Source organism: Papilio xuthus, unplaced genomic scaffold (genome assembly GCF_000836235.2).
Source record: "Papilio xuthus unplaced genomic scaffold, Pxut_1.1 DF826933.1, whole genome shotgun sequence".
NCBI classification, from domain to species: domain Eukaryota; kingdom Metazoa; phylum Arthropoda; class Insecta; order Lepidoptera; family Papilionidae; genus Papilio; species Papilio xuthus.
In genome coordinates, this window is record NW_013531716.1 from 7,519,999 (window position 1) to 7,545,124 (window position 25,126).

Consider the following 25,126-nt stretch of genomic DNA (forward strand, 5'->3'; position numbering starts at 1 on the left):
GTGGGGGTGTGGGGTGTGGGGTGTGGGGGTGACGCAAGCGTTCACTGTCGGGATAGATCGTGTTACATTGAAGTAACACCATTATTGAGATCAGCAACGACAACGCTGCTTACCATTATGTTTACAAATATTTTGATACGTCTTATCACCTCAAACTTTGTTACCTTTTATTTTTATTATCATATTAATGATTTTTGTAAATCTGTTGATTGATGATAATGCACGGCGGCAACAAGGCGGCAACAAGACGACAACAAGGCGGCGGCGCACGTCTACGCCACGAGCTCGTACCTGTCGGCGAGCCGGTTGCTGTCGGGCGAGTCGTCCGCGAACTTTATATCGCTAGAAGAGTCCGACGTCTCGTCGGCGAACTTCAGGTCGATGACGTCCGACCTTTTTAACGTGTCGTCCTTTTCCCTGGACGTATCGTGGATGCGCTTGAGAGTAGAGGAGTCGTCGTGGTCGTGTCGCCGCTCCCTCCTGTGCACGCGCACCGGGGACATGTTCAGAGTCAGATCCTTCATCGGTATGGAGACGGGACTCTCCGCCTTTTTCCTTTTGTTCTTTTTGTTGAGTGTAGGCGAGTGCTGCAGGTCGCCGATGCTGAAGTTGAGCGGGTGGATGATGTTGCTTCTGTCCATCACCTTCCTTATGGACCTGATGGACTCGTTGGATCTGTTCGTGCGGTGATCGCCGGAGCGGCCGAGGGCGCCGGCCCGGGGCCTCTCCTCGGGGGACTCCCGGTTGCTGCCCGGGTCCGGACGTAACTCCTCGGGGATGACCTCCTGTGGGAAAGAACGAAACAGTTTTTGGATATTTATTTACGGCATTATGGACTACGAGACGAGCACAAAAAATATTTTTTGTACGGAATCAAAAAGGGCTTAAAAATACCTCATATTTGATCGGTTTATTTTCGTCGATCTCTTTGATGATGTCGCCGTCTTCTATCGGCGGGATCCAGACTAAAAACGCCGGATCCATGCCTAAATAAGATCCCGGCACGGAACCTGCAACGATGAGGAAACATCCGATCATTTGTAACGCACACCGGCTGGGGAGCAAGCGGAGGCCGCTTCGACGCCAACACCACCATCACTCGGCGTGCGACCGGTCGCTCCGTCAACTGTGTCTGTGTATTACCTGCATTGTTGACCTCATAGTCGTAGTAGTCTATCTCCATCTCGGGGTGCGAGGTGAGGCTGAGGTCGGACTTGAGCAGCTTGCGGTTGCAGGACTCCTTCGTGTGCTTGGGGTTGTCCCGAATCCTGGCCGCAGACACCCCGCTCAACGCCGGCGAGTACCAGCCCTGCCGCGCACAACCAGACATCATCACTACATTAACCATTGAATAGCTTCTAATAAACATTGTGTTCGTATTACGTTAGTGAGCGTGGCGGCGGAGGTGGAGGAGGAGGCCCCGCTCGCGCTCCCGTCCCGCTCCCACGCGCTGTTCCTGTCCTTGTCCTCCGTGCTCTCCTCTCGGCCGCTGACGGAGGTGCTGCTGGCGGTCAGCTGCGACGTCTCCGCCTGATTCCTCGACGTCAGGGCCGCACATATCTCCTACAGATTAGATCCGTTCCAATAAATAGTAAGATGAACTAAGGCAACTGATGGATTTACTAAAGTCCTGAGAAGAAAGAGAAGAGACCTGCGAGGCGGTGACGTGCGTGGCGGAGACTGTGCGCGAGCGGCGCAGCGGCGACGACGCCCCGCCCACGCCCCCGCAAGGGGGCGCGCTGCTCGCAGACACGCTCTCCGGCGTCACGGTGGTCTGACTGCCCGCACTGCCCGCACTCGTCACGCTCGCCTCGTCCCCCTCTCCCTCTCCATCCGCCTCCACCTCCGCGTCCGTGCCCTGCTCCTCGTCCCTGTGTGTAAAAAATATTATAGGGATATTAGCTATCTCTGCCGAGCGACTCACCAGAGTGCATGCACTTAAGACAAAACAAAAACATAAATAAAAAATGTGCTCCATCACTAGTTCTCAATTTGCTTAATGAATCCGATGAGGACGGCCCTTGAAATAAAGAAGCGAGCCCTCTCCCAATTACAAAGCGATATGATGACGTCAGAACAATTAATACAACAACAGTCGGCATTGCAGAACGAGCGGAACGTGGCCAAACAATGCCGCGCCCTCCCACGCCCTCCGGCGCCCTCCCGCGCCCTCCCGGGGGTTCCGTTCTGCGGAGTAGAGTGATTTAAGTTTTATTTTAACTTAACAAGTTGTGACGCTCGTTGTTTTAGTTAAGTAATCAACAAGTAAAGGGTTCCGCGAAGAATCTCATCGATCGTACTAAGGAACTTTACAAATAATTATAGGGAGTGCGAGCGTCGCTTTGTATTATTAGCACCCAGCACGTTGTGACACGTAGCATGCAATGTGTCCGCGTGAAGTATTGTAACACCTTACCGAAGCGTAGTCCTCCGTCAGTTCTACTAATTTTACTTTTTTATCTCTTAAGTGGAGCGGAAACCTTTGGGTGCATTGCGAGTTGCGATCCGCGTCCCTGAGGCGCGTGTGTCCGGTGCGCGCGGGCAGCAGCCGGCGCAGCGCCACCCCGCCCACCTCTGACAGCAGCGTGCTGCGGGACGCCGCGCGCCTCTCGCCCAGCTCCAGCGACGCCGAGCACGCTGCACACACAACACCTCACGCTGCTCACTCTGCGCCCGCACCCGCAGTCGGGCACTTGCCGCGCTCAGGCACCCACCGTCGCTGTCGGTCAGCGACTCCTTGTCGGCGGCGCGGTGGTAGGCGCGCGTGCGGTGCGCAGAGTGCAGCGCCAGCGACAGCGCCGCCAGCGCCGCGCCCGCCGCCAGCGCGCCCGCCGCCGCCCGCGCCCCTCCGCCCCCCGCCCACCACGCGCCCGCCGCGCCCCCCGCACCCGCACGCGCCCACGCCGCAGACTGGTTCAGCAACGGCTCTGAGTACACGCAAATTACGTACTCGTCACAACGTAATATCTTATACAAGTAATGTTTACTATTTATTAAATAGTTTTACATTTGAGATGAAAGGCGGACTTTAAAAACTAGCACGAAAAATAAAATTCCTTTACGTACGCCTAATAAATTAGGCGGCCGTATGTATACGACAAACAAAGGAGTGAGCCACGCCGTGACCACGCCGAGCATCGCGAGGGATGGGGGATTTAAATAATGTACGTTTTGACTTAAGATTAGAAGAGGATTTCACTTACGATTTTATAACGTGTACAAATTTATTTTTAAACTAGTAATAAAATTCCAATCAAAAATCATAGAAATTGTTGTTACAAGTTGGGTGGTTTGAGAAATTCGACGTACTCGATAGCTCACCAGAAATCATCATTCGGGTACATATATAATTTTTTTTTATTATGTATAACCAAAGCATGTATGTACTCAAGCAAAGAGGGTCAGAAGGGACACTCACCGACTTGGTATGCGTGCGCGAGGAACCCGCCGGCGCAGCGCGCGCTGGTGTCCGCAGAGCGCAGCTCCACCAGGATGTGCCGGCCCCCGGACACCTGCACCGCACCCCCGTCCACGCCCCCGCCCTCGCCATCCTCCAGCGTCTGCGCACAAGCACACAAAGATATTCCAGTCATACAACATACCAACGATTACATGGCAAGAAAGAAAGACGGGTAATGTAAACTTCTAAGAGCTGTATAAAGGTGTGCGCACCTCTGCGGCCGCGTCGGGCCCGTCCCAGGCGGCGAGCAGCGGCGACCCGAGCGAGTCCCCGTCGCGCGCCCGCAGCGCCTGCCCTGCGCACGGCAGCCGGACTGACTCCACACGCAACTGCACCCTCAGACCCTCCTCCGCCTGACACACACACACACACACCCACCCCACGAGCTCAAGTTAAATTAATGAATCCATACAATCAATGGTGCTCTTCATCAGGTGAGGGAACAGCGAGAACAAAAGCGGTCTGATAACTTGATAAGTTGAGGCCATTCTATTTAGTTTTCGCACAATCTATTAATATTAAAAACGTCTCGGCAGCACTATACTTTAAAGAGTAAGTAATTACAGTTTGGTTTCAGAAATTAATAACTCAATTAAAGTTAGAAACTTTAAGCAACTCTTCTAAAATTATAATAACTTAGTAATAAATTTGTTGGAATTGTTTACGTGTTGTTATAGAAATTCGTATGATTGTATTATATTATATGTAGAAACAGATGTAATTGGTCTCGCCGCCGCGCACTGAATTAATTTCAAGTTTTAATTTAAATACATTTACATGTCAAGGGCAGTTCTAACTCGGCAAAACTAATTATTTAACTTTTATTGAATTTATATACTTAAGTTAAAACATAAAAACAATCTGCAAATTACAAAACGTTTTCACTTATTATTCATACGGTGCAGGACACATCACACGTCACGGAAACACTATGACAATTTTGAACAACGCTTAAACACAGCATAACTTGGTCGGGAACAAAGCGAAGATAAATTGATGTGGGTGGAATTGTTTCGTCGACGGTCGTTTGGCGTTTAGCGATAGCTCGTCTCCGCGCTGAGGGAATTAATTGTAGTCAAGTTTAATTGGAGCGCGAACATTGTCCTCCAGCCGGGACTGGGACGATTCCGGGTCTATTTCGGAATTGGTATCGTACATGAGAATTAAGTCTAGAATCGTAACGTGCGATGTCAGATCGATGTGTCGCTCTGAACTGTAGTTCAAAAGTTTGTATTACTCTAGTAAACTATTCCCTTGATATAGCAGCGTCCCCGAGCGGTCTGAATTTGTACATGCACGTAAATAATGAAGTGATGGTTAATTTAAATGTCGAGAAGAAAAATGCGTCATAACATTGTACGATCGAGTGATGCGCTGCGGGAACTGTGCTCGAACCTAAATACAACACTTCCTGCAAAATGCAATAATATCTGCCATCGCCTCTTTTACAATTTCAACGAGATATAGTTATTATAATTTTTAAGGCAAAGTTATCCCTTATTTCATTTAGACCAAACAACATCAATAAAGATTAAAATATGAAATGTCTATTGCTTTTATTACTAATCTTCAAATCGAATAATTCAATCAGCGGGCAATAATTACTTCTACAAACTTCCAACTTGTTTTCAGTTTGTTGTAAATGTATTTATAACGAAATAAAACTGTATGGACATCGATTCAACTAAAACGGTATCTCAATTTACGTCGGTAATTAAGTTAGCTAAGAGTTTGCGAGGCCATTTGTTAAAAGCTGCCGCAACCGGTCAGTGACGAGATAACTTGCTACGGCTTGCCTGTGCTACAAACTCAATATTCATACTATTTAACTAAACTAACAACTCAACCTAAAGCTAAACTAGCGTTTGCTCCCGACTTGCGACCTCTTTTGGAAAGACAGAAATGAATATTAACTAACATTATTTATTTGCTTTTAACTTTAATATTAAACATTAATTTAAAAAACAATAAGCATGTCGGCAGCGCAGGCACATTTGCCAGGTATTTTGACTACGCCAAGTACAATAATACAAACAAGAGTTTGCCGCGGGCAAGTTCCTTGCGCCGGCAACTTGAGCGAATGCTCCTGACAGCTTTAGGGCCGGGGGTAATTTATACAACATTTCAAAATTTACCATTTCAGAAACATTGTGTTTATAACGGTTACGACGGAACCCGACTAAGAAGACGCAACAGTAGAGACAGTAGAGAGATTTGTTAAAAATAATCGATATCTTATACTAATTATGCGCTAAGGGAGCGCCATTGTGATCGCTTTACTATTCGAAGTTTTACAGTTAGTCGAAAATCGAAAAAAAATGATTCCTAAGTATAGACCTGTAGCAGCCAGAAGGAGCGCGCGGGGCAGGCGCGCGCCGAGCCGGCCAGCAGGCGTGCGGCGGGCGCGAGGTGTAGCACACAGCCGCAGCGGCAGCGCGCGCCCACCTCCGCAACCACGGCCGGCGCGTCTCCCGCCCATGCCAGCGCAGTGCACTCGCACGCCGCCAGCTCTACCGCCGGCCCCTGACACACTCGCTCTTAATACCTTTTCCACTGAGCGCCCGGCATTGCGCCGTCGTGGACTATTGGTGTCATTCCGGGAGCAATAGTTTGAAAATGAAGGACTTTTATAATAAAATTGTTAAGTTTATGTCAGTTGACATGTGGTATATTACTCTTAAGTACCCTTGGTGATCTAAAGTATTTTTAAGGTAAGGTAACCGTAACCTGAAATGAAATATTTTATCTTCTTACACTTTATTCTGAAATACATTTAGCAAAATAAATCCATCAATACATACTTAACATAATATCATAAAAGTACACATCATAAACACCATAAAAGTCTTTTCTTTTAAACGAGTAAGTCTGAAAAATTAAAATGTGACAATTAGAAATTCTACATATATACTAGACGTGTTCACTTGGGCTCCTCCTCCTTATGCTGCTCCTCATCCTTGTCACCGTCAGGCGTCTGCTCCTCCTGCCCCGAGTCCTCACCCTCGCCCGTCACAGCCTCCGAGTCTCCCGCCTGACGCCCTTCGCCCTCTACGCTTTCATCGTCTTTTTCCTCAAAGATAACGGACTTGGACATCAATGCCTTCTGTTTTTCTTCGGAGAGCCTGGCTCGCGAGCTCAGCCTCCTTTGTGACGCCAAATCTTTCATTATCGATTTCTGTATTTCCAGTTTACTTTTAACGAGTTGCGCCTCTATGTCGTCGCTCTCGTCCTCCTTTTCTTTCTCGGAGGATTCCGGAGTCTCCGAGGAGTGAGATGACGTCACAAACGAGGCGATGCTTTGTTTCACGGTGACATCCTGTACCGACGACGGAGGGATAAGTTTCATACTAGGAATGGTTTTGACACTGCCTATCGTCGAGGTGGACTCCGCTATCGAGACAGCGCTTTCTTTTTCAGCGGGGAGTGTTTCCCTAGATAATGTTAGAGCGACCGTGGAACCCATCGATTTCTTCGAAGACGGTTTCGGGACGAATCCTAAATCGCCTTCTTCGTATATTTTACTTAGAGAAGCGATAGTATCTGTGGAGTCGGCTTTATGCAATTCGCGATATTGGTTTATGATTGATAGCAAGCGCGAAAGCAATAGTTCTCTATTCATTATGTCACGACTCTTGTCCGTGGTGGCCCATTCGTCTAATTTCAAAGCTGCCTGGATCGCTGTTGCCGCTTCTTTTAATATTTTTTTCAGCTTAGCATTTTCTTTATTAACTTTAGACGTTTCAACGATAGATTTATTTTCATCAGTCATTTTGGCGTGAAGATTTTGCTCTAGAATACGAATTTGCAACAACTGGTTCTCATTTTCTTTGGTTAGTTTCTGAATCTTCACTTGCAACGTTTCGAAGTCATAGTTTCTTTTTTCGAATAAAGCTTTTTCCTTGTTTATATTTTGGAAAGCCGCTGTGAGCTGATCGATCACTTTCTTTTGGACGATACTTCTATTGATAGCTTTATCTCTTTCCTCCTCGGCTAGTTCCATAGAGATGCGAGCATTTCTCTCGCTTTCCCTGAACTTCTCATTAAGGTCAGTTAACTTGGATTGCGCGGACAATATGTTATCGAGTTCATTATTGATCGCTATGTTTTCCCTGATCACTCTGTGAGTGGACGCCGCTACTCTAAGTTCAGTCGCGTCTTGAAAATCCTGGGCTAGCTGTAACAGTCTGCCTTCCATTTCTTTTTTTAATTTATCTTTACCTATTACAAATTTCTTTTCAGCGTCATAAATAATCCTTTTGTATTTCATCTCTTGGTCTTTAAAGTCTTGTTCCTGTTTCTCATATTTCCTCATTAACTCATCTCTTATACATCTAAATTCTTCAAGTGTATTTAATTTACCTGCTAACAACTTATTTTCAGAAGTCAGTTGTTCTTTCATTACGGTAAAATTTCTTTCCAGTTCAGACACGGTTTTCTTAAAGTTAGCCGTTTCTATTTCCCTGATTTCCTCCAGACCTTTCACTTTCTCTTTCAGCTCGACGTTTTCTTCATTTTTGGTATTGAGCACTTTCTTGAGATATGCAATAATATCTGCGCGGTCTTCGTCCAACTTATCGTACGCTTTCTGTAACTCCTCATTCCGTATTTCGTATTCTTCAATGGAGGCCCGAAGTCTTGCGACTTTTCTGTTGCAATCTGCTATTTCCAATTCGAAAAATGTTTTTTCCGTCTCCGTGACTGTGGGCGCTGTCGGGGCTTCTTCCTGTTTTTGTTTCTTACCTTTTTCTTTTTTAGGCGGCATGATGTCACACTAAATATAACACGATGAAAATAAACGAATTCAAATACTCAATGTAACAAAGCACAATGTGTGGGAATCGATAATTATCGACCAAACGGTTGCCCAGCAACGCGTTGTCTGCGCACAACAAAAGTTTGCCATAAATATTATTATGAAATGTATTAGATATACATGTATGTATATGTCACACTGAACTCTGTCAATGTATAGGTCATTGCTTGAAAATAACTATTTTTAGTATCTCTATTATTAATTCTAACCGCATACGTCAACGCAAAAGTCAAGAAAATAAAACAAAGTATGAAAAATTCTTTTTTTTAATCTTTTAGAGGGATCTTTCACTCTACTTATTGTATATTAAAGGCTGACTAACAAAATAAAAATTCCACTGATATCGCATCACTTTTCATCTGCGTCAATGTAACTAATGTATTATACTGTTAGGCAAGTGATGGCTTTCCTATACACATTTTAATCCTCTCAATTTACTACTTAACCTAAAACTATGCGGAAACAGATTTACCTCGCAGTACTTAGCGCCGTAGGCGGGGGGCGGGGAGTCGCAGAAGCGGTGTCGGCTGCGCGTGCGCGTGCTGCAGTGTGCGGGCGCTGGGCACGCCGACCACGCCGACCACGCGCCCCACGCGCCCGCCCCACCCTCTGCACAACACAACCATTGTAAGATGGGGGCCCTATGTGCAAGGACATGGAGGCCCTAAGGCTGGAGCACGACGTACCTGAGAGCGGCAGCGTGGGCAGGCAGTCCATTCGCACGTCGGCCACGGCGCCCGTCACCGCCTGCGACACGTAAACGAAGCAGTACTCGGGGAACCGCTCGCTGAACAGCCGACAGTCAAACGACGCGGTGTGCTGCCCTCTACACAACACAACGCGACAGGTGAAGTCATCCAGCAGATTTGTGACATACTAGAGTAGGGTATATTATGTGTATATAGTCTGTAACATGCTTTTAAATAGTTTGGGTTGCTTAGACAACAGTAAGCGAGGTGTACTCGACCTGGTGACCCTGCGCTCGGCGACGTAGCGGAGGCGGTCGCGGTCGCGGCCGAAGACGCGCACGCGGTCGGCGCGTTCGAGCACACACTCGGGGTACTGGAAGAGCACGCGCACGCCCGCACCGCACGGCAGCACCGACCCCCCGCGCACGTTCAGCACGAACTGCTCCGACCAGTCCGCCTACGCCGACCACCACAACAACATATAAAAACTACATTGGCAAAGATACGTGTATTCGTTTGAAGTCTGATTACAACTTAATCCATTTTAAATTTAAAGGTTTTCTAGCGTTTTATAGTATGTGAGCGAATGCTGTTCCAAAGTACATGATTTTTTGAAGTCAAGTATAATATGAAAACGTATAAAAAGTTAAGTTTTGTTAGCGTGGTATCGAGCGAGCGAGACGCGCGCCGCTCGGGCGGACTAGCTCGCTTCCCCGACACTGCACTCAGCGCCTCAAATATTAAAACGTTTGCTGCAGCCGCTGCAGTTCCAACTTTGCTGAATAAATAGACTGTAAAGTCGTTAAATGCGTCTATTAAAGTCGACGGCGAATGGAAAAATTGTGTTACTGCTGCTATTTTAAAACATACGAAAAACATTTTAGAGGCTGAACCACTCGTTACTTAGTTTTTGCTCGGCTTAAAAACAAAATATACTTACATTAAACCTAAAACAATTTTATAAATATACACAAAAGAAAATAGTAACAGTGTTTCAACTTGCAATTTGCAGGCTGCGCCCAATTCGCTATTCGAGTGCAAATGATGACATTACTCGCTAATACAATTCTAAGATATGCATCTCCTTCCAGATTGCAGACTATGAGCGAATGTTACAGTTTATGTGTGTATTATTTACTAATTAAACGATATTTATGACTTTACAATTATAAATTACAAAGTTATTGTGAAAGGAATTTCTTTAGCGCGTTTTTACATACCTCTTATAAATAGAGCATTAATTTTTTTTTTATTGAGCTATTGTAGACTCTAAACATAAAAAGCATGTCGGGCAGCGGTAGCGGTTCTGGAGTGGCTAAGTGGCTCTCGGCCGGGGCTGGGTCGAGGGCTTTATTGGCGACTTCAACAACGTTTCAAGACTTTTCAGCGTTGCTACAAAAAGTGCCCAAACCCTCCTACAAGATGCCCCTATCAGCTCCGAGCCATCTTACTTTGTTAGTATACAATATTGGAAAACAAAGTTTAACTTCTTTTCTCGCAATTCAATTTGTACATACAACGACCTACACTAAACATAGTTATACCTGTACCACGGTTTGCAAAAAAGTTTCTAAGACAATTCCGAACTGCACTCGAAACATTCCTATTGGAAAACAGATCATAAAGCCCTCGGAGACTGTTGCTGCGCTCAGTGCAGATAGTGTAAATAACTTCAACTGTTTATACGCGTTTATAAAGAAGTTGTCGTCTACCGATTTATACTACATCATTGTTTCAATTCAATAGTTCTCAATTTATTTACATGTAAAATTGTCAGTGTACCAATTTAACCTGGTGGGGCTATGATCAATACGAGACCTTTATGAATGCGGCGGCGAGGTCCTGGGGCCCGGCTGGGGCTGCGGGCGCGGCGGGGCGCAGCGTGAGCGCGTAGTCCCCCGCCTGCCCGAACAGCTCGCAGCGCAGCGTCATCGTGCGCCGCCCGGGGAACCCGTGCATCTGAACACGCGTACATGCATATCTATTATATTTCAAACAATTAAAAATGTTATGATGTATACAGCAATTGATCGTATACCTGCTCGGAGTAGAGGACGTGTGCGTGCGAGCTGGTATTCCTGCCGTCGCAGAGTACGGCGCCGCCGCTGGCGTGGCCGCAGTACAGCAGCTCCAGCCAAAAGTCGGCGCCCGCCCGCAGCGGCGCGCACACCGCCCGCGGGAACTCAACGATGGCCGTCACCGCGCGCTCCGGGTACGTCTGGATGCGCTCCGGCGTCACGTCCAGCGTCGCCGTCGGCCACTGCACCTCGAACTGCCACGACTTGACCGCGCCCTCGCCCGTCTGCAACGTGGCGCCGTCGGCCGCCCGTCGCACACGCTCGCCCTCCTCGGTTGTGCGCTCGGTGTCCTCGGCCTCGTAGTCCTCCGCCGGCGGGCGCTCCCCGTCCGCCACGAGCTCCAAGTAGTAGGTGCCGCCCCTAGAGAAGTAGCCGCAAGGCAGCGTCATGCGGCTCTCTGCGTCTAGCGCGAGGGGCATGGTGGCGAGTAAAGCGCGACCGTCGTCCTCGCGTGCGAGGCGCACGCGCAGCCCTGCGGCAGCAGCGGCGGACGCCCCGCGCACCGTGACGTGCACGTCCCCGCCCAGCGCGACCAGCGAGCTCGGGATGTCCACCCATACCTGGCCGAGGTCCACGCGCTCCTCGCCCCCGTATGGGTTTGCGAAACTAGCGCCGCCTAATGACAGATTTAAACAGTTACTACGCGAAGTTCCGTAAGATTTATTCAAATCATATAGACACAGTAATAATTAATCTGCATATAATAAAGTTGTCGTTTAATTTTAGAAGTGTAGTATCGGCGTCTCGTTCCGAGGTCTCTCATTGATGAGGGGCGGCCCTATAGAACTTGGCCTGGTAATTCAACTCACAGTTGACTTAGTTCTGTGACGTCCGAACTTGAGAGAATTCATTAGTAAAGAATATAAGATATGAATTACTAACGGTTGTGTGACAAAGGAGAAGAGTGTAGCCCCCTACCCCTACCCCTACCCCACACATATATATAATGTTATTAGATATACATTTTACGTTTAAAAATGAGCGAGAAGTATGTTTTAATTTCAGTTAATGTATACATAGAAATAAGTATGTATTATACAAATATCCGCTTTGGCAACACGAACTGTTTTACTTTACTGGATGTGGCAGATTTTGCACAGGAAATGATATAATGCGATATGAGATATTGTAAGGTATCAGTGTCTCGCAACCTCCGCACTAAGCAGTCCCGCAGCCCCGCTGCAACCAAACGCGCTTGACCTGCGACATGGCATTGTTACGTTTAAACGTTGCCAAGTATACAATAAGGTTTGAAAAGTGTGGTGTCACATTACACTGGCGCTTGCTGTTTCTTTAAAACCGTTTATATAAATTAAAACGTCTCAGCTTTAGCGGCCGTGAATCAGAGCTAAATGAGGCGTTTGTTTGCGTAATGAATTTGCTCCAAGGCGAAGTGTTGCCAATGAAATATTAAACAATTTATTTGTGCGGCAGACAGTAATGGCGGTCAAGTGTAAATGAGACCAACGTAGCGAGACCCCCGCACCTGAATTCATTAAGCATGATAAAGAAAATTCTACAAGAAATTTTAATTAATAATTCCGCAGTGAAGTTACTACACCAGCTACTTTAAAATAAAATGTCCGTTTTTATTATAAAATCCCTTTTATTGGGTCTACCTAGCCATCTGTTACTTACTGTAAAGGTAATAACGAAGTTATATGCACTTGGTTATAAGAAGCTGAAATTATTGTTATTAAAATGGAAAACAAATTATGAGGCACACTGTAAACATATAAGGAATTTGAAGGAACACAAACAGTTGAATTGAGGCAATGCAATCGAAGTATCTATTGGTATATCAGATGTATTCAAACTATATGTAATGGAATCTATTGACCTCCGACATAGCGCACTCGTGACAATAAGTTTTTATCGGGCAGTGGGTCTGTTGATGGAGCGGTAATGCGAAGGCTGAGGCCGCCGGGGGTCGGGACGGGCCGATGGCTCGGAATTAATGTGTCTGCACCCCTACCCCACACCCCTGCAGGCCCCCGCGGACAAGGCAAGACCTAGCCCTGGTTATTCAGCGACACTGATAATTGATAAACCTTCCTTATGTCCGAACAGAGGAACATACGACATACTCGGTTCACATCTGGGTATATGTTATGTTTTATTTTAAACATCTCATAGATTAGACTTCACTATTCGTATATAAGCTATTCTAATGATATGATATGGAATGGAATGACAAAATCTTCAAGTAATCGTTTTCTATGTTATACAAATCAAATAAAGAAAAATATAGTCCACACCACGTCGAGGGGAGGACATATCACTTACGTAGTGAGCCACTCCTCCGCGTCTCGACGCCTCCACAGCTTTGTCAATTTATCAATTGAGTCATATGCGAAATGCGAAAAAAATGACTAGGATAAGCGGTTGTTTCTTAGTCAGTTTTTTTATTTAGCATTGTTCGAAACTTGTGCAAAGTGCATTTATGGATTCGCGACAAGACGCGTTTTGATTATCTCGTCTTCTATGTTTGTTGTCAACATCGAAAACAATTTGAAAAAGAATTAGAAATGAGAAAAAGTTAAATGTAACGAGTCGCACCGCACGCACACAGAATAAACTTCTTGTAAACTGATAACAGTTAAACAAAAGAAGTACGATTTCTCACTGGAGGTTGTCCTCTCCGAACGGAATCATAAAATTGTAAATATAAAATAAAAACTTTACGTAATAAATTTTGTTTCCATCTGTAAAAAGCCGCAGTACGCGCGAGGGACACGCAGTAAACACTCAACGTTATCATAATTCCACTCTCAAACCAGACTTAGATGTTGCCATAAAATTTTGATTATGAAATAATAATAAAAATATGGATAAAAGAGCGACTTCAAGCGAACGTCGAAGCCTTTATGCGTTAGCGACTCAAAACTCCTACGTTTATTACTTTATTCATAGGGTTCTCATATGTGTGTGTGCGTGTCACATAACAAATTTATAATTTAATAACCTTATGATGTAGGTACACAAATCCAGCTTCCTAATAAATGCTAAGCTTTAGCTGCTTACCCATTGCGTATCCATTTTTCACGTCATTTGAATTATAAAACTAAAACCAGTTAAACCTCAAAGTAAAATTTATAAAACGCATTATTTCCATCCAGTACAGCGCGTAACTTTATTCGTATATTTGGAAATTATTGCAATCCATTGAAGCTTGTGTAGTACCTGCGACAAGGAGAAGCCGCAGTAAAGCGGCGATGGTCACGCGGCGCATGCTGCGTCATCGGGCCATCAGCCCGCCCGCGCGCTCGCAGTAGCGGCCAATCTGAAACGAACATCGCAACTGTAATAACCGGAAAGCTTTTAAGCGGAAAGGCTCATCAATTATTTTATGTGTAGTCATGCGTACGGTACGTACACATACTAATATACGATAGGTACTATGTTATTTGGGGCAATTTGGTGGTGCTCGGTGCCGGCGTTCATTAGTGACGGTTAGAGAGGCGGCATAAATTGTCATACTCTTAATGTTATGTGATAATTTTTATCCCCTAAAGACCGAGTATAATCGTAGAAATGATAAAAAATAAAATAACGAAGAATAATGTAAAAATATAAACAACAATAAGTAAATAAAGTTTAAATTGCTAGATATGTTTTCGCAGGAATTCAATGTTTAAATAATAAAAGTAGCTACGCTAGTTTATGGTGATAAAGTCTGCCAACAGCAAAAGAAACATTAGAAATGAAACGAGCAGCTTTGTTCGCTGAGTCTCTCGAGGAGCGGCGACATCGCGACGACATCGCGAGTACATCGCGCCGACCTGCTGACCCCGTGTCTGCGCGGCGCGCCGGAGAGACTTAAACCACATTTCCACTAAACGACTAGCCGCGCGGCTCGAACAGTGGAAATGATATTATACATATATTGTGAACGAACTATTTGTATTGCTTTCACTGGTATCACCTCAATTGTGCATCACCACACGGTACGATACAGGCATTATACTCACTATACATACATGTGCAGTGATACTCGACACCAAATCAAACATGGCTCAATCAATATTCATTACAAACTAATACATTGTTCATCTCATAGTTAGTTACGAAGCTAGAATATTTGATATAATCTCAATGCTTAATGTAATGCGTTAATCTGTCAGATAGAATAAATATTACGATGGTGTAACACGTATGTACGAGTACTAACATAAATATTATATTATACATAATACAACAATAGTTATTAAAGGTATGCTTGTTGGGGACAGACATGTTTGTTGTGAGTTTCCAACGGCAAATATACCGTATTGTTGTGTCACCTTACATTTTACTCTCGAATACATCGACAGCAAACTGTTTGTCGTACAGTTGACAAATATTTGTATCACGTATCTATTTGCTTCATTATTGACATAATAACTAGAAGTAGCTATGAAGTATTACGTATTTACACTACTGACATTGGTCGACGGCCGTTTTCTCCAATTCACAACATGTACACCAATTCGATCTGAACCTATTTCGCTGAAGTCGTGTACAGTTTTATTGTTGTGGGTGTTCCTGATAGGACAATGTACAGTGTGCCGGGCGTCAGTTGTATCGGGCGGGCGCGCTGTAATTGAGGGCGGTTTGCAAACGAGAGGTAAAATTGGACGCGGGATCGAATAAAGTTTGATTTGCAATTCAAATATCGATCGAATGTAACCGCTCCGGGGTCGGAACTCAACGACAAATAGACCTAACGTTTGTAATGCTTACAACGCAGAAAGTAAACAGTTTTAACATTTTGTTATTTCTGTGAGGAAATCAACCAAACAAACCGTAGAACTCCACTGCCCTATAATTTGTATCAAAACATATTATTGTCCTTGTTTTGTCAAGCCAATGGAGTTCTACGGTATAGTGGAATTTGACAATTGAACAAGATAATTGAATAAATTAGACAACTACTTCTTATTACTGCTGTTAACGGTGTCAAGTGGCATTGCGCCAGCGGGATGAGGTTGTTAGCGCTTCCTTTGCACTCGGCGTCTGAACAATAAACAGACGTCCCTCCAGACTGCAGTCAGCAGTTCGCAGCCGCACCAACAGACGGAGTAATTAATTCTGTGAACGTGTAATAACTATCACAGTAGTTCCTCACCGCTGCTCGTTCTACTGCGAGCGGCCCCGGGCCTAATCGCTCACTACAAATAGCGCAGCTTAAGACTAAGATAATTAGAGGAAGACTATTTATGTCCTGTAACAACGACGGTCTGTTTCTAATGCTTGAACATAATGTTATAGTGCGTTTATATATTATTATTGAGTGCATTACTTACAATAAAGTGCAATTCGATAATTTTAGCACGAAAAGCAATTTCGAGCTAAACTTAAAAACAGCTTAAATTAAAATGCCTCTTGTACTCAACGAGGGAGCTCTACACTACTCTACACGTCTCAGCTGTTCACCGGTAATTAGTATTCAGTCCGCCCCTCCCGCTCGCCCGGGCTTCCCATCCCCTCCCCCTGCGCGGCATCGTGAGCACAAGAGGTCTCCAGACAACGGCGTACTTAGTCAGGCACTAATGTATGGATCCGTGATAGCTTTACACTTAACGTATAAAGTCTCGCTTAAAGACATTGATAGCAGTCCCTAATAACTTCCACACCTAATAAAGGAAGGGTCAAGAAAAAGGGTAAAAGAAAAACGAAAAGGAATAATGAGAAAATCGTGTAATAGGTTTGAATTCAAGACATCAGCGATCAATGTAAACACAAAAAGTTGGAAGTTCATCTGTAGGTCAATTAAATTTAGAAGGTTCAGCGAAAAGAAGGCGCGATAACAAATGGTCGCCGCAAACGCGAGCGCTGACCACGACTGTCGGTGTGCCTCGCCCTGAACCCTGAACCCTGACCCCACTCGATAGCGGCAAACCCCCGCCCCGCACCCCGCACGTCGCCCCGCGAACTGCCCTTTGCCACTACTCTCACACGTACATGATCATACACGAAAAGCCTTGATATAGAAAATATTTTTATAAATATTGGAAAGAGAAAATCTTTTAAATTGGCATAAATAAATAAATGGAATCAAATAATACTCATTTATAAACAGTGGGTCAACATCAATTTGTTGAACAACAATGTAGACGTGACAATAGCAACGGTTCTCATGTCAAACAGTTAGTGCGAGTTAACGAGACCTTTGTAACTCCTCGCCGACCATTTGCTCTTCAAACCTAAACATGTTTGTCCGCCGCCGACCGCTGAGCCCTTCCCAACTACTTACTAAGCTTTGAAAGGATAGCCTTAATCCACAGTTTATCCACATTCAAATAATATACGGTAAGACTTGCATGTGTGTCAATTCTTATTGATTTAACATAACTTCGGTTGGAATTAAGGTTCATAAACACAATTTCAGTAGTGTAACCATTACTGTATTCAATCATACGTTAAAAGTGTGTAGGTAGTACTGTACAATCAGACATATTTATGGTATGAAGATATTAATTCAATTCTTCTTTCTGATAATATAAAATTAAATGCATGCGATGCGATGATAACATTTACAAACTACTTTACAACTATCAGATATTTTATTGCAATCAAGAAGCTTTAATTTCTCAATTAAAATCCTCGTTTATTATTTACGAAACATTTTCATGTAAATATTATTTATCAAACAGAGCGCACAGATCGTATGTTTAATTAAGATAAAATCTGGCAAACACAAGGCTTGAGCCTGAGCGAGCTGAGGAGTACTTGAATCGCTTCACTGGGCTTAAATCTGTAGCAAACGTTACTCGTGTGCAAACATGTGTTGTGTGCCTTAATCCACGAGCCAGTTTGCATAAGTTGCGGCTCAGCATTACGGAGTTATTTCGACACAGTATTGAGCGACCTCTACACGGAGCGCGTGTACTCCACCGCAACACTAACTTAGTGTAACAATTCCCAACTGAATTGGTATATGAGTACCTACACAAACACAGACAAGCAAATTTTTCCTAGCGATTACATTACAGTTACAATGTCTAAGCTTCTTACTCGTGTAACATAAATTTATATCTAAAATATTCAATACTAGCTGTCGCCCGCAACTACGTCTCCGCAGAATTAAAAAAAAACGTTATTAGTAGCCTATGTATTCTTCCTGACTATATTCTATAAGTATGCCAAATTACAGCGAGATACGTTTAGCCGTTGTTGTTCCAGAATTACGTTTCAGCTAACAGAAGATGAGTGTATGCAAAAACAGCGTATGAGTAATACCAGCTAACGCCATCTAGCGGCCACGCCCGCGACCTGCCAAGGCCTCGCATTTATTTCCACCGGCCGCAAACTGAGCCACACATTTGTCACAACTGGCCGCAAACTGACCAGTGGACAGTGGCCGACTATTTTGTACACTCCGTGAATAATGTCACATTATAAACTACCAGAGAGAGTCGCCATTTTAATAAATGTAAAAAAGTTATGAATAACTTTAGCTCCCGGTTTATTTTTGTATGTATACTAGAGTACGTGACAGCAGCCGTAAATTTTAACTGAGTGAAATATTTACTGTTCAGAACTGTACAAGTAAGGTTTGGTTGTAAAAATTACTGGGTTTAATATATTTGCAACTTTAACAATAAAACAAGAAAGCACAAAATATATAAATTTGTAACAGGTAAATTTGAACAAAAGAATAGAGTAATCTTTATGGTCTTGGACTTATCGATCAAATGTAAGAGCCTTGAACTGCACGAAAGTTAATTTCCTTTTCACACGCAAAATGTAATATCCGGCTTCAACAACAATATACATACATACATATTTACTTACGTGTATAAAATCACTGGAATGGCCGGTTTGCTTATGTATTTTTATACTTATTAGAAAGCTTCAAAATAAAATATTTACTATTGTATTTTTAACCTTTGATTATATCCTTACATATAGAAAAATTACGAATAATTGAAAATTAATTAATAACTTATATAGAGAACATCATGGACATCACCACCGGACTGCACGTGTTCGTGTTACCAAACTTACTGAAGATTAAATGGTGCAAACTAACAAGGAAACAGCTCTCGTTTGCTAAATTATATGATGTTTGCTTCCGAGATTACATTACATTCACATTCTTACTATAAAGATCTTCGAAAAACAACGACAATGTTTATTTACAGATATTTAATTTTAAAAGGAATAAAAATTGTATTCCAAACACATATATATGAATATTAATAAAACATTTGAACTACTTTTGAAGACGAAGTTGATAAGTTGAAGAAAATAAAATACAGTTTAAACAAAAACAAAGAAACTTTGACGACGGAAAGATTTTAAAATTAAGTGGCGCGTTGCGTCACTGGAAAGTGTTTGTTGCGCAGAACCTCTCTCATCTAGCCGGCTGGTTTACTTTGATTGAAATGTCAAAGTGTCTCAGCTCCAGAGACGTTGCAATTTCATCTATTGTCAGTTGACAACAAGAAAAGTGCAATATTCAAACTTATTGTATCCACAGATAGTATCCAGACAATATTATGTATAGTACATTATGTTATGTGTAGTACGAACTACACAAGTGTGTGTGTTGGCCAACATGTTTATAATAGAATTATATCATCATCATCCCTGCATTTTTAACATACGACTACATTTTTTTTTAAATTAATAGACCGATTTATTTTTGTAACGAATTAACTATAAACATTCCTTTTCATTCACTTCTGTGAGGTTGTGGACTTGGACCTTTATATTTTGTAAGAAGATTTCTTTTCAATACAGCCTCATTTTAGGTGTCGAAAATTTTTGTGAAGTGAATTTCCTCAAAGTGTATCGTAATACCAATATCAAAGAAAGCCCCAACATTTCTTGTGATATTGTTAACTCTAACCTTTAATGTAATATTCCTAATGGTAAGGTTGTGTGAAAAGGTCGGGGGTAAACTCAAGGGTGAGTTCTTTGCATCAGATTATATATCTTTATGTTATCACGACATTAGCCAGCAATTTATTCGGTTTCAAGAAAAGCTGAGACTTCTTGTTTAACCTTTAACTATAAAATATTCATAGTTAAAGGTTAAATAAGAAGTTTCGTTTATAATTATCCTAACAATAGATTATTATCTCAAATAACACTGATTTTATCTAATCAAATTACATTACTAAGAAATGTCTGCCACAAATGTTCAGACAATAATGATTCTCTCCGTCTTAGTTACAACATACAACCCGATCTATATGTAGTCATGTTTGTTAACGTATTTAAGCAAAGCCGATAGTTTGCTAAGTTCTTGGGCAAACTCATTCGCCAGGTCGTTTCGTCGCAAGAATTAGTCGATAATTGAAGTCCCTTCGTAGTAATTAAGACCTTAGGGTCGCGTAAAATCAAGTTGGAAGGAATCAAATGAACATTTCGTAGACCTGCCTATCCTCAAGGGTAGGCGAAGATTACAGACTCCCTTTTAATATGGCCAATTTGTATGCTCGGAGTTAGTGAAGAGTTAATATGTTAGATACGTATACGAGTATATGGTTCGTGGCTGGCGTTGTGCCCAACTACTGTATTTTGTTGAAAAATAGGCAAATTAAGTTGCAGTAGCCGCGATGGAATAGACATATAGATAATATCCTTTTAGGTCAATTGGGTAATAAACCTAAAGCTGGATTACCTTTGGTACTTCTTGCCTCTACTACGTACGTCGTATGATACTTAAAAAGAAGAATGTATCATTTGTGGCGAGTGAGCGGAGCGGCACATAAGTGCAACAGGTGTGTCGCGGCGTGTCGCGGCGTGTCGCACACAACAACACATTGACTGCTGCTGGATGTCGTCAGCACGACGACGACCCACTATACAAACGACTAGCGATTGAGAGCAAACACACGTCATGTTGCACTTTACATTTATGCAAACCCCTGATCACAAATGGAATAATAGCTGGAGATAGTTCATAAGAAGACTTTACTACACCGTATGTGATATATGTACATATCACGTACTGTGTAATATAGTCAGAAATACCCTCGACTCGTCTTTTATTGCCGTTGCAGACGATGCCATGCGGCGATCTTTACGTATCAAACCAATGTAGATAAAGACTGGAAAGGCACTTAAGTCTGGATTTTACCGACAGGTTTGAGTGAAGCAGCGCTAATTTACATTGGAATAGAACAGCATAATCATCTTCAACAAAAATCATTTAGTTGCTGACCATTTTGACTAAGAAGTGGAATATTTCGATGTATACTGATACAATTATTTCGGCTGCAAGAAAGCGACGCATTCACTCGCAGATACACTTTATTACCGTTACGTTAACGTAATAAAGTACTTCAGCGCTGTAGAGTCGAGTGACAAATGCGATTCACAAATCACACGAGCGCTGTAGTGCAGTAGCGGTGCTGTGAGCGTTGGCCGCATCTGGCGCGCGTTCACTTGTGCATTGCGCACCGGCCGCGCCGCTAGGATCTCTTACAACTACACAAGTCGTAAACACCTCTGTTATAATTACCCTGTCTCACTCAACTCATAATATTTTATCTATTGTTTATCGTTCAAAATAAACTTTCTCCACATTCGAATAATGATGTCAATCTTTATTAATATATTTTTCAATACTGTTAATATCAGGTTGAAATAAGTGCGATTTACTGACAAAATGAAAAACTGTTATTGCACGAAAATTCGATATCATTTTGTAATGTTTTATAGAATTATGGGGAAATATTCCAAGTTATCGTTAAGAAATAATATGACTTGTAGTTTAACTTGGTGTGTGTGTGTACTTCAAAGCTTAGATGTGTGAGAAGGCTCCACATCTCAAGGGTTCTGTTATTTAGTACATCGTTGAAACAATTTAAATATATCTGAGAATTGTCTGAGGAATGTAATCTTCTCTCACATTACACAACTTGCAAAACACTCATTTGCCTCTATTTATTATATTTATATAATTCTCTAACTTTAAATATTTACTGCTTGTAATAAAATAATACATTAAACAACTCAATAGAATATACTTTTTTTATGTAAAATAATTTAAAAAAAAAAACATAAAATGGAAAATGTTATTTTTGGAAACTGACTTATAAAGGCAAGTTAGCAAATCACATGGAAGTATTAGTGATAATATAACAGATTACATTTACTTTGCTTCAGCCAACGTCTGTACAAAGGATCCTGCATCTTGACTCTAAAATATGGGTTGAAGTACGGATCTATTGGATATCGGCCGCCAACACACTCTAGGTAACTCAAGAAGGATCCATTATGGCGGACGACATCCGCGCTCCGATCTGTTGGCTCCGTGCTGGGCGCCTGAACACCATTTGTGTTCGGTTCTCCTTCATCAGAAGATTCACTTGGTTCATGGCCGGTTAAGTCAATGTCGGCGCTATCTTTTGCAAAGTCAGTTTCCTCTAAGTCAAGAGGAGCAGCAAAACTCATTGACAACAACGCCATTACTACTAATATCTTGAACATCTGGAAAATTATAAAAAAATATACGCGTTTATCATATCATGTTTAATATTTATATATTTAAAACAAATCAATGGTTTTTATTAAAAATAAAACTTGGAAGATGCTCCAACGTTTTTAAATTATTTTAAGATTAAAAAAAACCGAACTAACATTAAATTATCTCACTAAAATTAAAAATGAACAATAATAGACAAATAATAATGAAGTTTAAAAATAAAAACATATGCTTGTCCCAACACAGCTGTACTTTAAATCAGATATTTGATATTAAACAATGAAGCTGTATATTTCAAAATTAATAAAACTCTACCGTTAAATATTATTCTGTATTTACTTAATGTTCTGGTACCTAATTCATGGAAGAAAGTTTGTTATAAATAATAAAAATAATAAGTACCTTTAACAGAGTCGGTCAGTGCGCGAAGTGGAGGAGGATTGAGAAGTTCATCTGCTAACAAGTCTGTTTCATCTCAATATAAATAACATTTAAATTGATTTTTAATTGTAACAACTATAAAGGTTGCAAACATCAATTAATTAGTTTGCGTCACGTTATTATTATTATTATTTCAATTATCGTAATAATCAATATATTATTTAGTCGCATGAATGTTATTTATTCATATACGTATATAGATTAAAAATAATTGCTCATTTTATAATATTAGTGGGATAGTGGCACTATGTCTCATATCTAAACTTATCTTTTTTAAATGTTATAATATTGTCGTGAAATCGTCAAAATTTAGCAGCATTGTTATTGTAATCTTTAATCGTTCCCAAACAGATGACGTAAGTGATGCGTGCTCCCCCCCCCACTACCCCGCCCCCACACCCGCCTCACGAACACTACATATCAACAATGTTACTATGTAAAACAATAGCTTGATATGTCTTTATATTTGTGAGGTTGTTATCTTATGGGAAACTTTATTTATTTATATATTTTTAGTATGTTTTGTAAACTTATAAATCTTCTTCTGTCCCCTATAAAGTAACCTCTATGTACTTAATTCCGACTGACGTATGTAGCAGGTTTGGACAATACAAAACTAAGCACATCTTTTCTGATATAAATACAAGTATTTTCATATAGAATGTGGATCCATGTTATTTAAACGTTGCGGTCAGCGGGCTCTCGCTCAACATTCAATTATCCCTCAGCTCTAACTTAGGGTTTAATCCACGACGCCATTCATACCTCGCCACGGCTCGCCTCGCCTTTACTCCCCAAACTTCTTAGGGACCTACATAAGTAAAGGGTTAAGTTATTTATGAGTTCTATGTAAATAATACATGAATACAAATACCTTGGAGACAGTTTACGTACTGAGTGGGATCAGCGGTCGAAGAGAAAGCCACTGTCATACGCTTGCGAAAATGTTTTTAAAGGGATAAATAAAGTAGCAGCCTCAAGTTTTAAGAATATTTATCAGTGAGAAATATAAAGATAGATTGATCAAGAAAATTGACAGGCATCTCCCCGTGATAAATACTTGTAGAAGTTCTTTGAGCGGTTCTATGTAGTGAGTTACGTACTACCTACCCACTTTACTGACTGCAGCTAATGTTATGTAATCAAGAGCTGATATAAGTTTATTACAAAGTGGAGAAGCGCATTAACTAAACTACACCAGATAACATATTTTACCGCAGAGTTATTTTTGACTAGGTTAATTACCAAAAATGTATTACGTATGTTCGGAATATAAAAGGCGCGTTGCTCGTTTTAATTAGAGGGGACGAGGCTCGCGGTCCGGCTTTAATCAAATGAATGCCGCGCAAATGTGGACTATTTTAATATATTATATGTCCTATAACTGACAACTTCAATATTTATTCATAATTTTTCATTTCGAATTTCATATTTTATAAAAGTCCAACAGATGCCACGGGCAAAAGTCCAAACAGTATTTAAATAATATCTTAAAAGAATGCAAAAACTTTCACACTTAATTAAACAAAAAAAAACAGGGCGCAACAGAACGAGGCTATACAAATAACTTACAAGACAAAGTAGGACACACATTCGCTCACCAAAATTCTTTACGAAAGTGTAACAAGGCGCGTGCACACACATTTATATTATTTAGACACTTTCATTTGCCACTGCTTTTGTTCTTCGCCTAATTATTTTTGACTGTATGTGGCGCGTGTCACCGCCGACTATTAAAATACTGCGACAATCATTATTGTTTATTTCCAAACAACATTTTGTTCTATATCTAACTAGTAATTAATTTAATTAAAAAGAGAAAGCCTATTCCCGACACCACTAAACATTCCAATCGACATACATATTACTGTGATGGAATATGTTTTTGTACATGTGTTGAGGTAGTGGGAACGCACCGCTACAATTAATCAAAAAATCCCTTCGACGAAATAAAAAGCAATACTTGGAAAAAATAAAGATCCCTGAAAATATTTTGCTGGTTACGTGGCGTGGCGCCTTTGTTGTCAAATACATATTTATTTCTTTGTGCGACACTTGTTGTTCGCCGCCACGAAAATATTCACAGCGCGATAAATTCTACGAACTGTTTTCGATATTTTCATTCGGCGCGGGGTTTTTTTTTATTACCCGCGCGCCGCCCCGCGCCGCCCCGCGCCGCCCCGCGCCGCCCCGCGCCGCCCCGCGCCGCCCCGCGCCGCCCCG

The 25,126-nt window shown here is 42.1% G+C and overlaps 2 protein-coding genes across 2 annotated transcripts in view; both read right to left on the reverse strand.

The window, feature by feature from the left end:
• Positions 1 to 12: 12 nt before the first annotated feature.
• The window catches only part of gogo (thrombospondin-1 like protein golden goal), a 60,445-nt gene continuing 35,331 nt past the window's right edge, over positions 13 to 25,126 (reverse strand). Inside the window, exons 3-20 of the mRNA XM_013317709.1 lie at positions 14,224 to 14,323; positions 11,001 to 11,656; positions 10,781 to 10,921; positions 9,241 to 9,419; positions 8,960 to 9,099; positions 8,689 to 8,882; positions 6,385 to 8,231; positions 6,136 to 6,187; positions 5,798 to 5,983; positions 3,658 to 3,846; positions 3,419 to 3,560; positions 2,715 to 2,927; positions 2,481 to 2,637; positions 1,652 to 1,871; positions 1,384 to 1,563; positions 1,144 to 1,309; positions 895 to 1,010; positions 13 to 785 (exon numbers count right to left, since the gene is read on the reverse strand). Coding sequence (XP_013173163.1) covers positions 273 to 785; positions 895 to 1,010; positions 1,144 to 1,309; positions 1,384 to 1,563; positions 1,652 to 1,871; positions 2,481 to 2,637; positions 2,715 to 2,927; positions 3,419 to 3,560; positions 3,658 to 3,846; positions 5,798 to 5,983; positions 6,136 to 6,187; positions 6,385 to 8,231; positions 8,689 to 8,882; positions 8,960 to 9,099; positions 9,241 to 9,419; positions 10,781 to 10,921; positions 11,001 to 11,656; positions 14,224 to 14,272 — 5,340 coding nt within the window. The 5' untranslated portion in view covers positions 14,273 to 14,323 and the 3' untranslated portion in view covers positions 13 to 272. The remainder of the gene's footprint in view (positions 786 to 894; positions 1,011 to 1,143; positions 1,310 to 1,383; positions 1,564 to 1,651; positions 1,872 to 2,480; positions 2,638 to 2,714; positions 2,928 to 3,418; positions 3,561 to 3,657; positions 3,847 to 5,797; positions 5,984 to 6,135; positions 6,188 to 6,384; positions 8,232 to 8,688; positions 8,883 to 8,959; positions 9,100 to 9,240; positions 9,420 to 10,780; positions 10,922 to 11,000; positions 11,657 to 14,223; positions 14,324 to 25,126) is intronic.
• On the reverse strand, positions 6,213 to 8,439 carry LOC106122046 (uncharacterized protein C9orf117 homolog). The gene has a single exon (XM_013317896.1). It carries the CDS (start codon positions 8,220 to 8,222, stop codon positions 6,381 to 6,383), a length of 1,842 nt encoding a protein of 613 aa, XP_013173350.1. The 5' UTR covers positions 8,223 to 8,439; the 3' UTR covers positions 6,213 to 6,380.

What these genes read in the sequence shown, in the direction of transcription:
- LOC106122046 (XM_013317896.1), bottom strand. Translation starts at nt 8,222, where the DNA reads ATGCCGCCTAAAAAAGAAAAAGGTAAGAAACAAAAACAGGAAGAAGCC.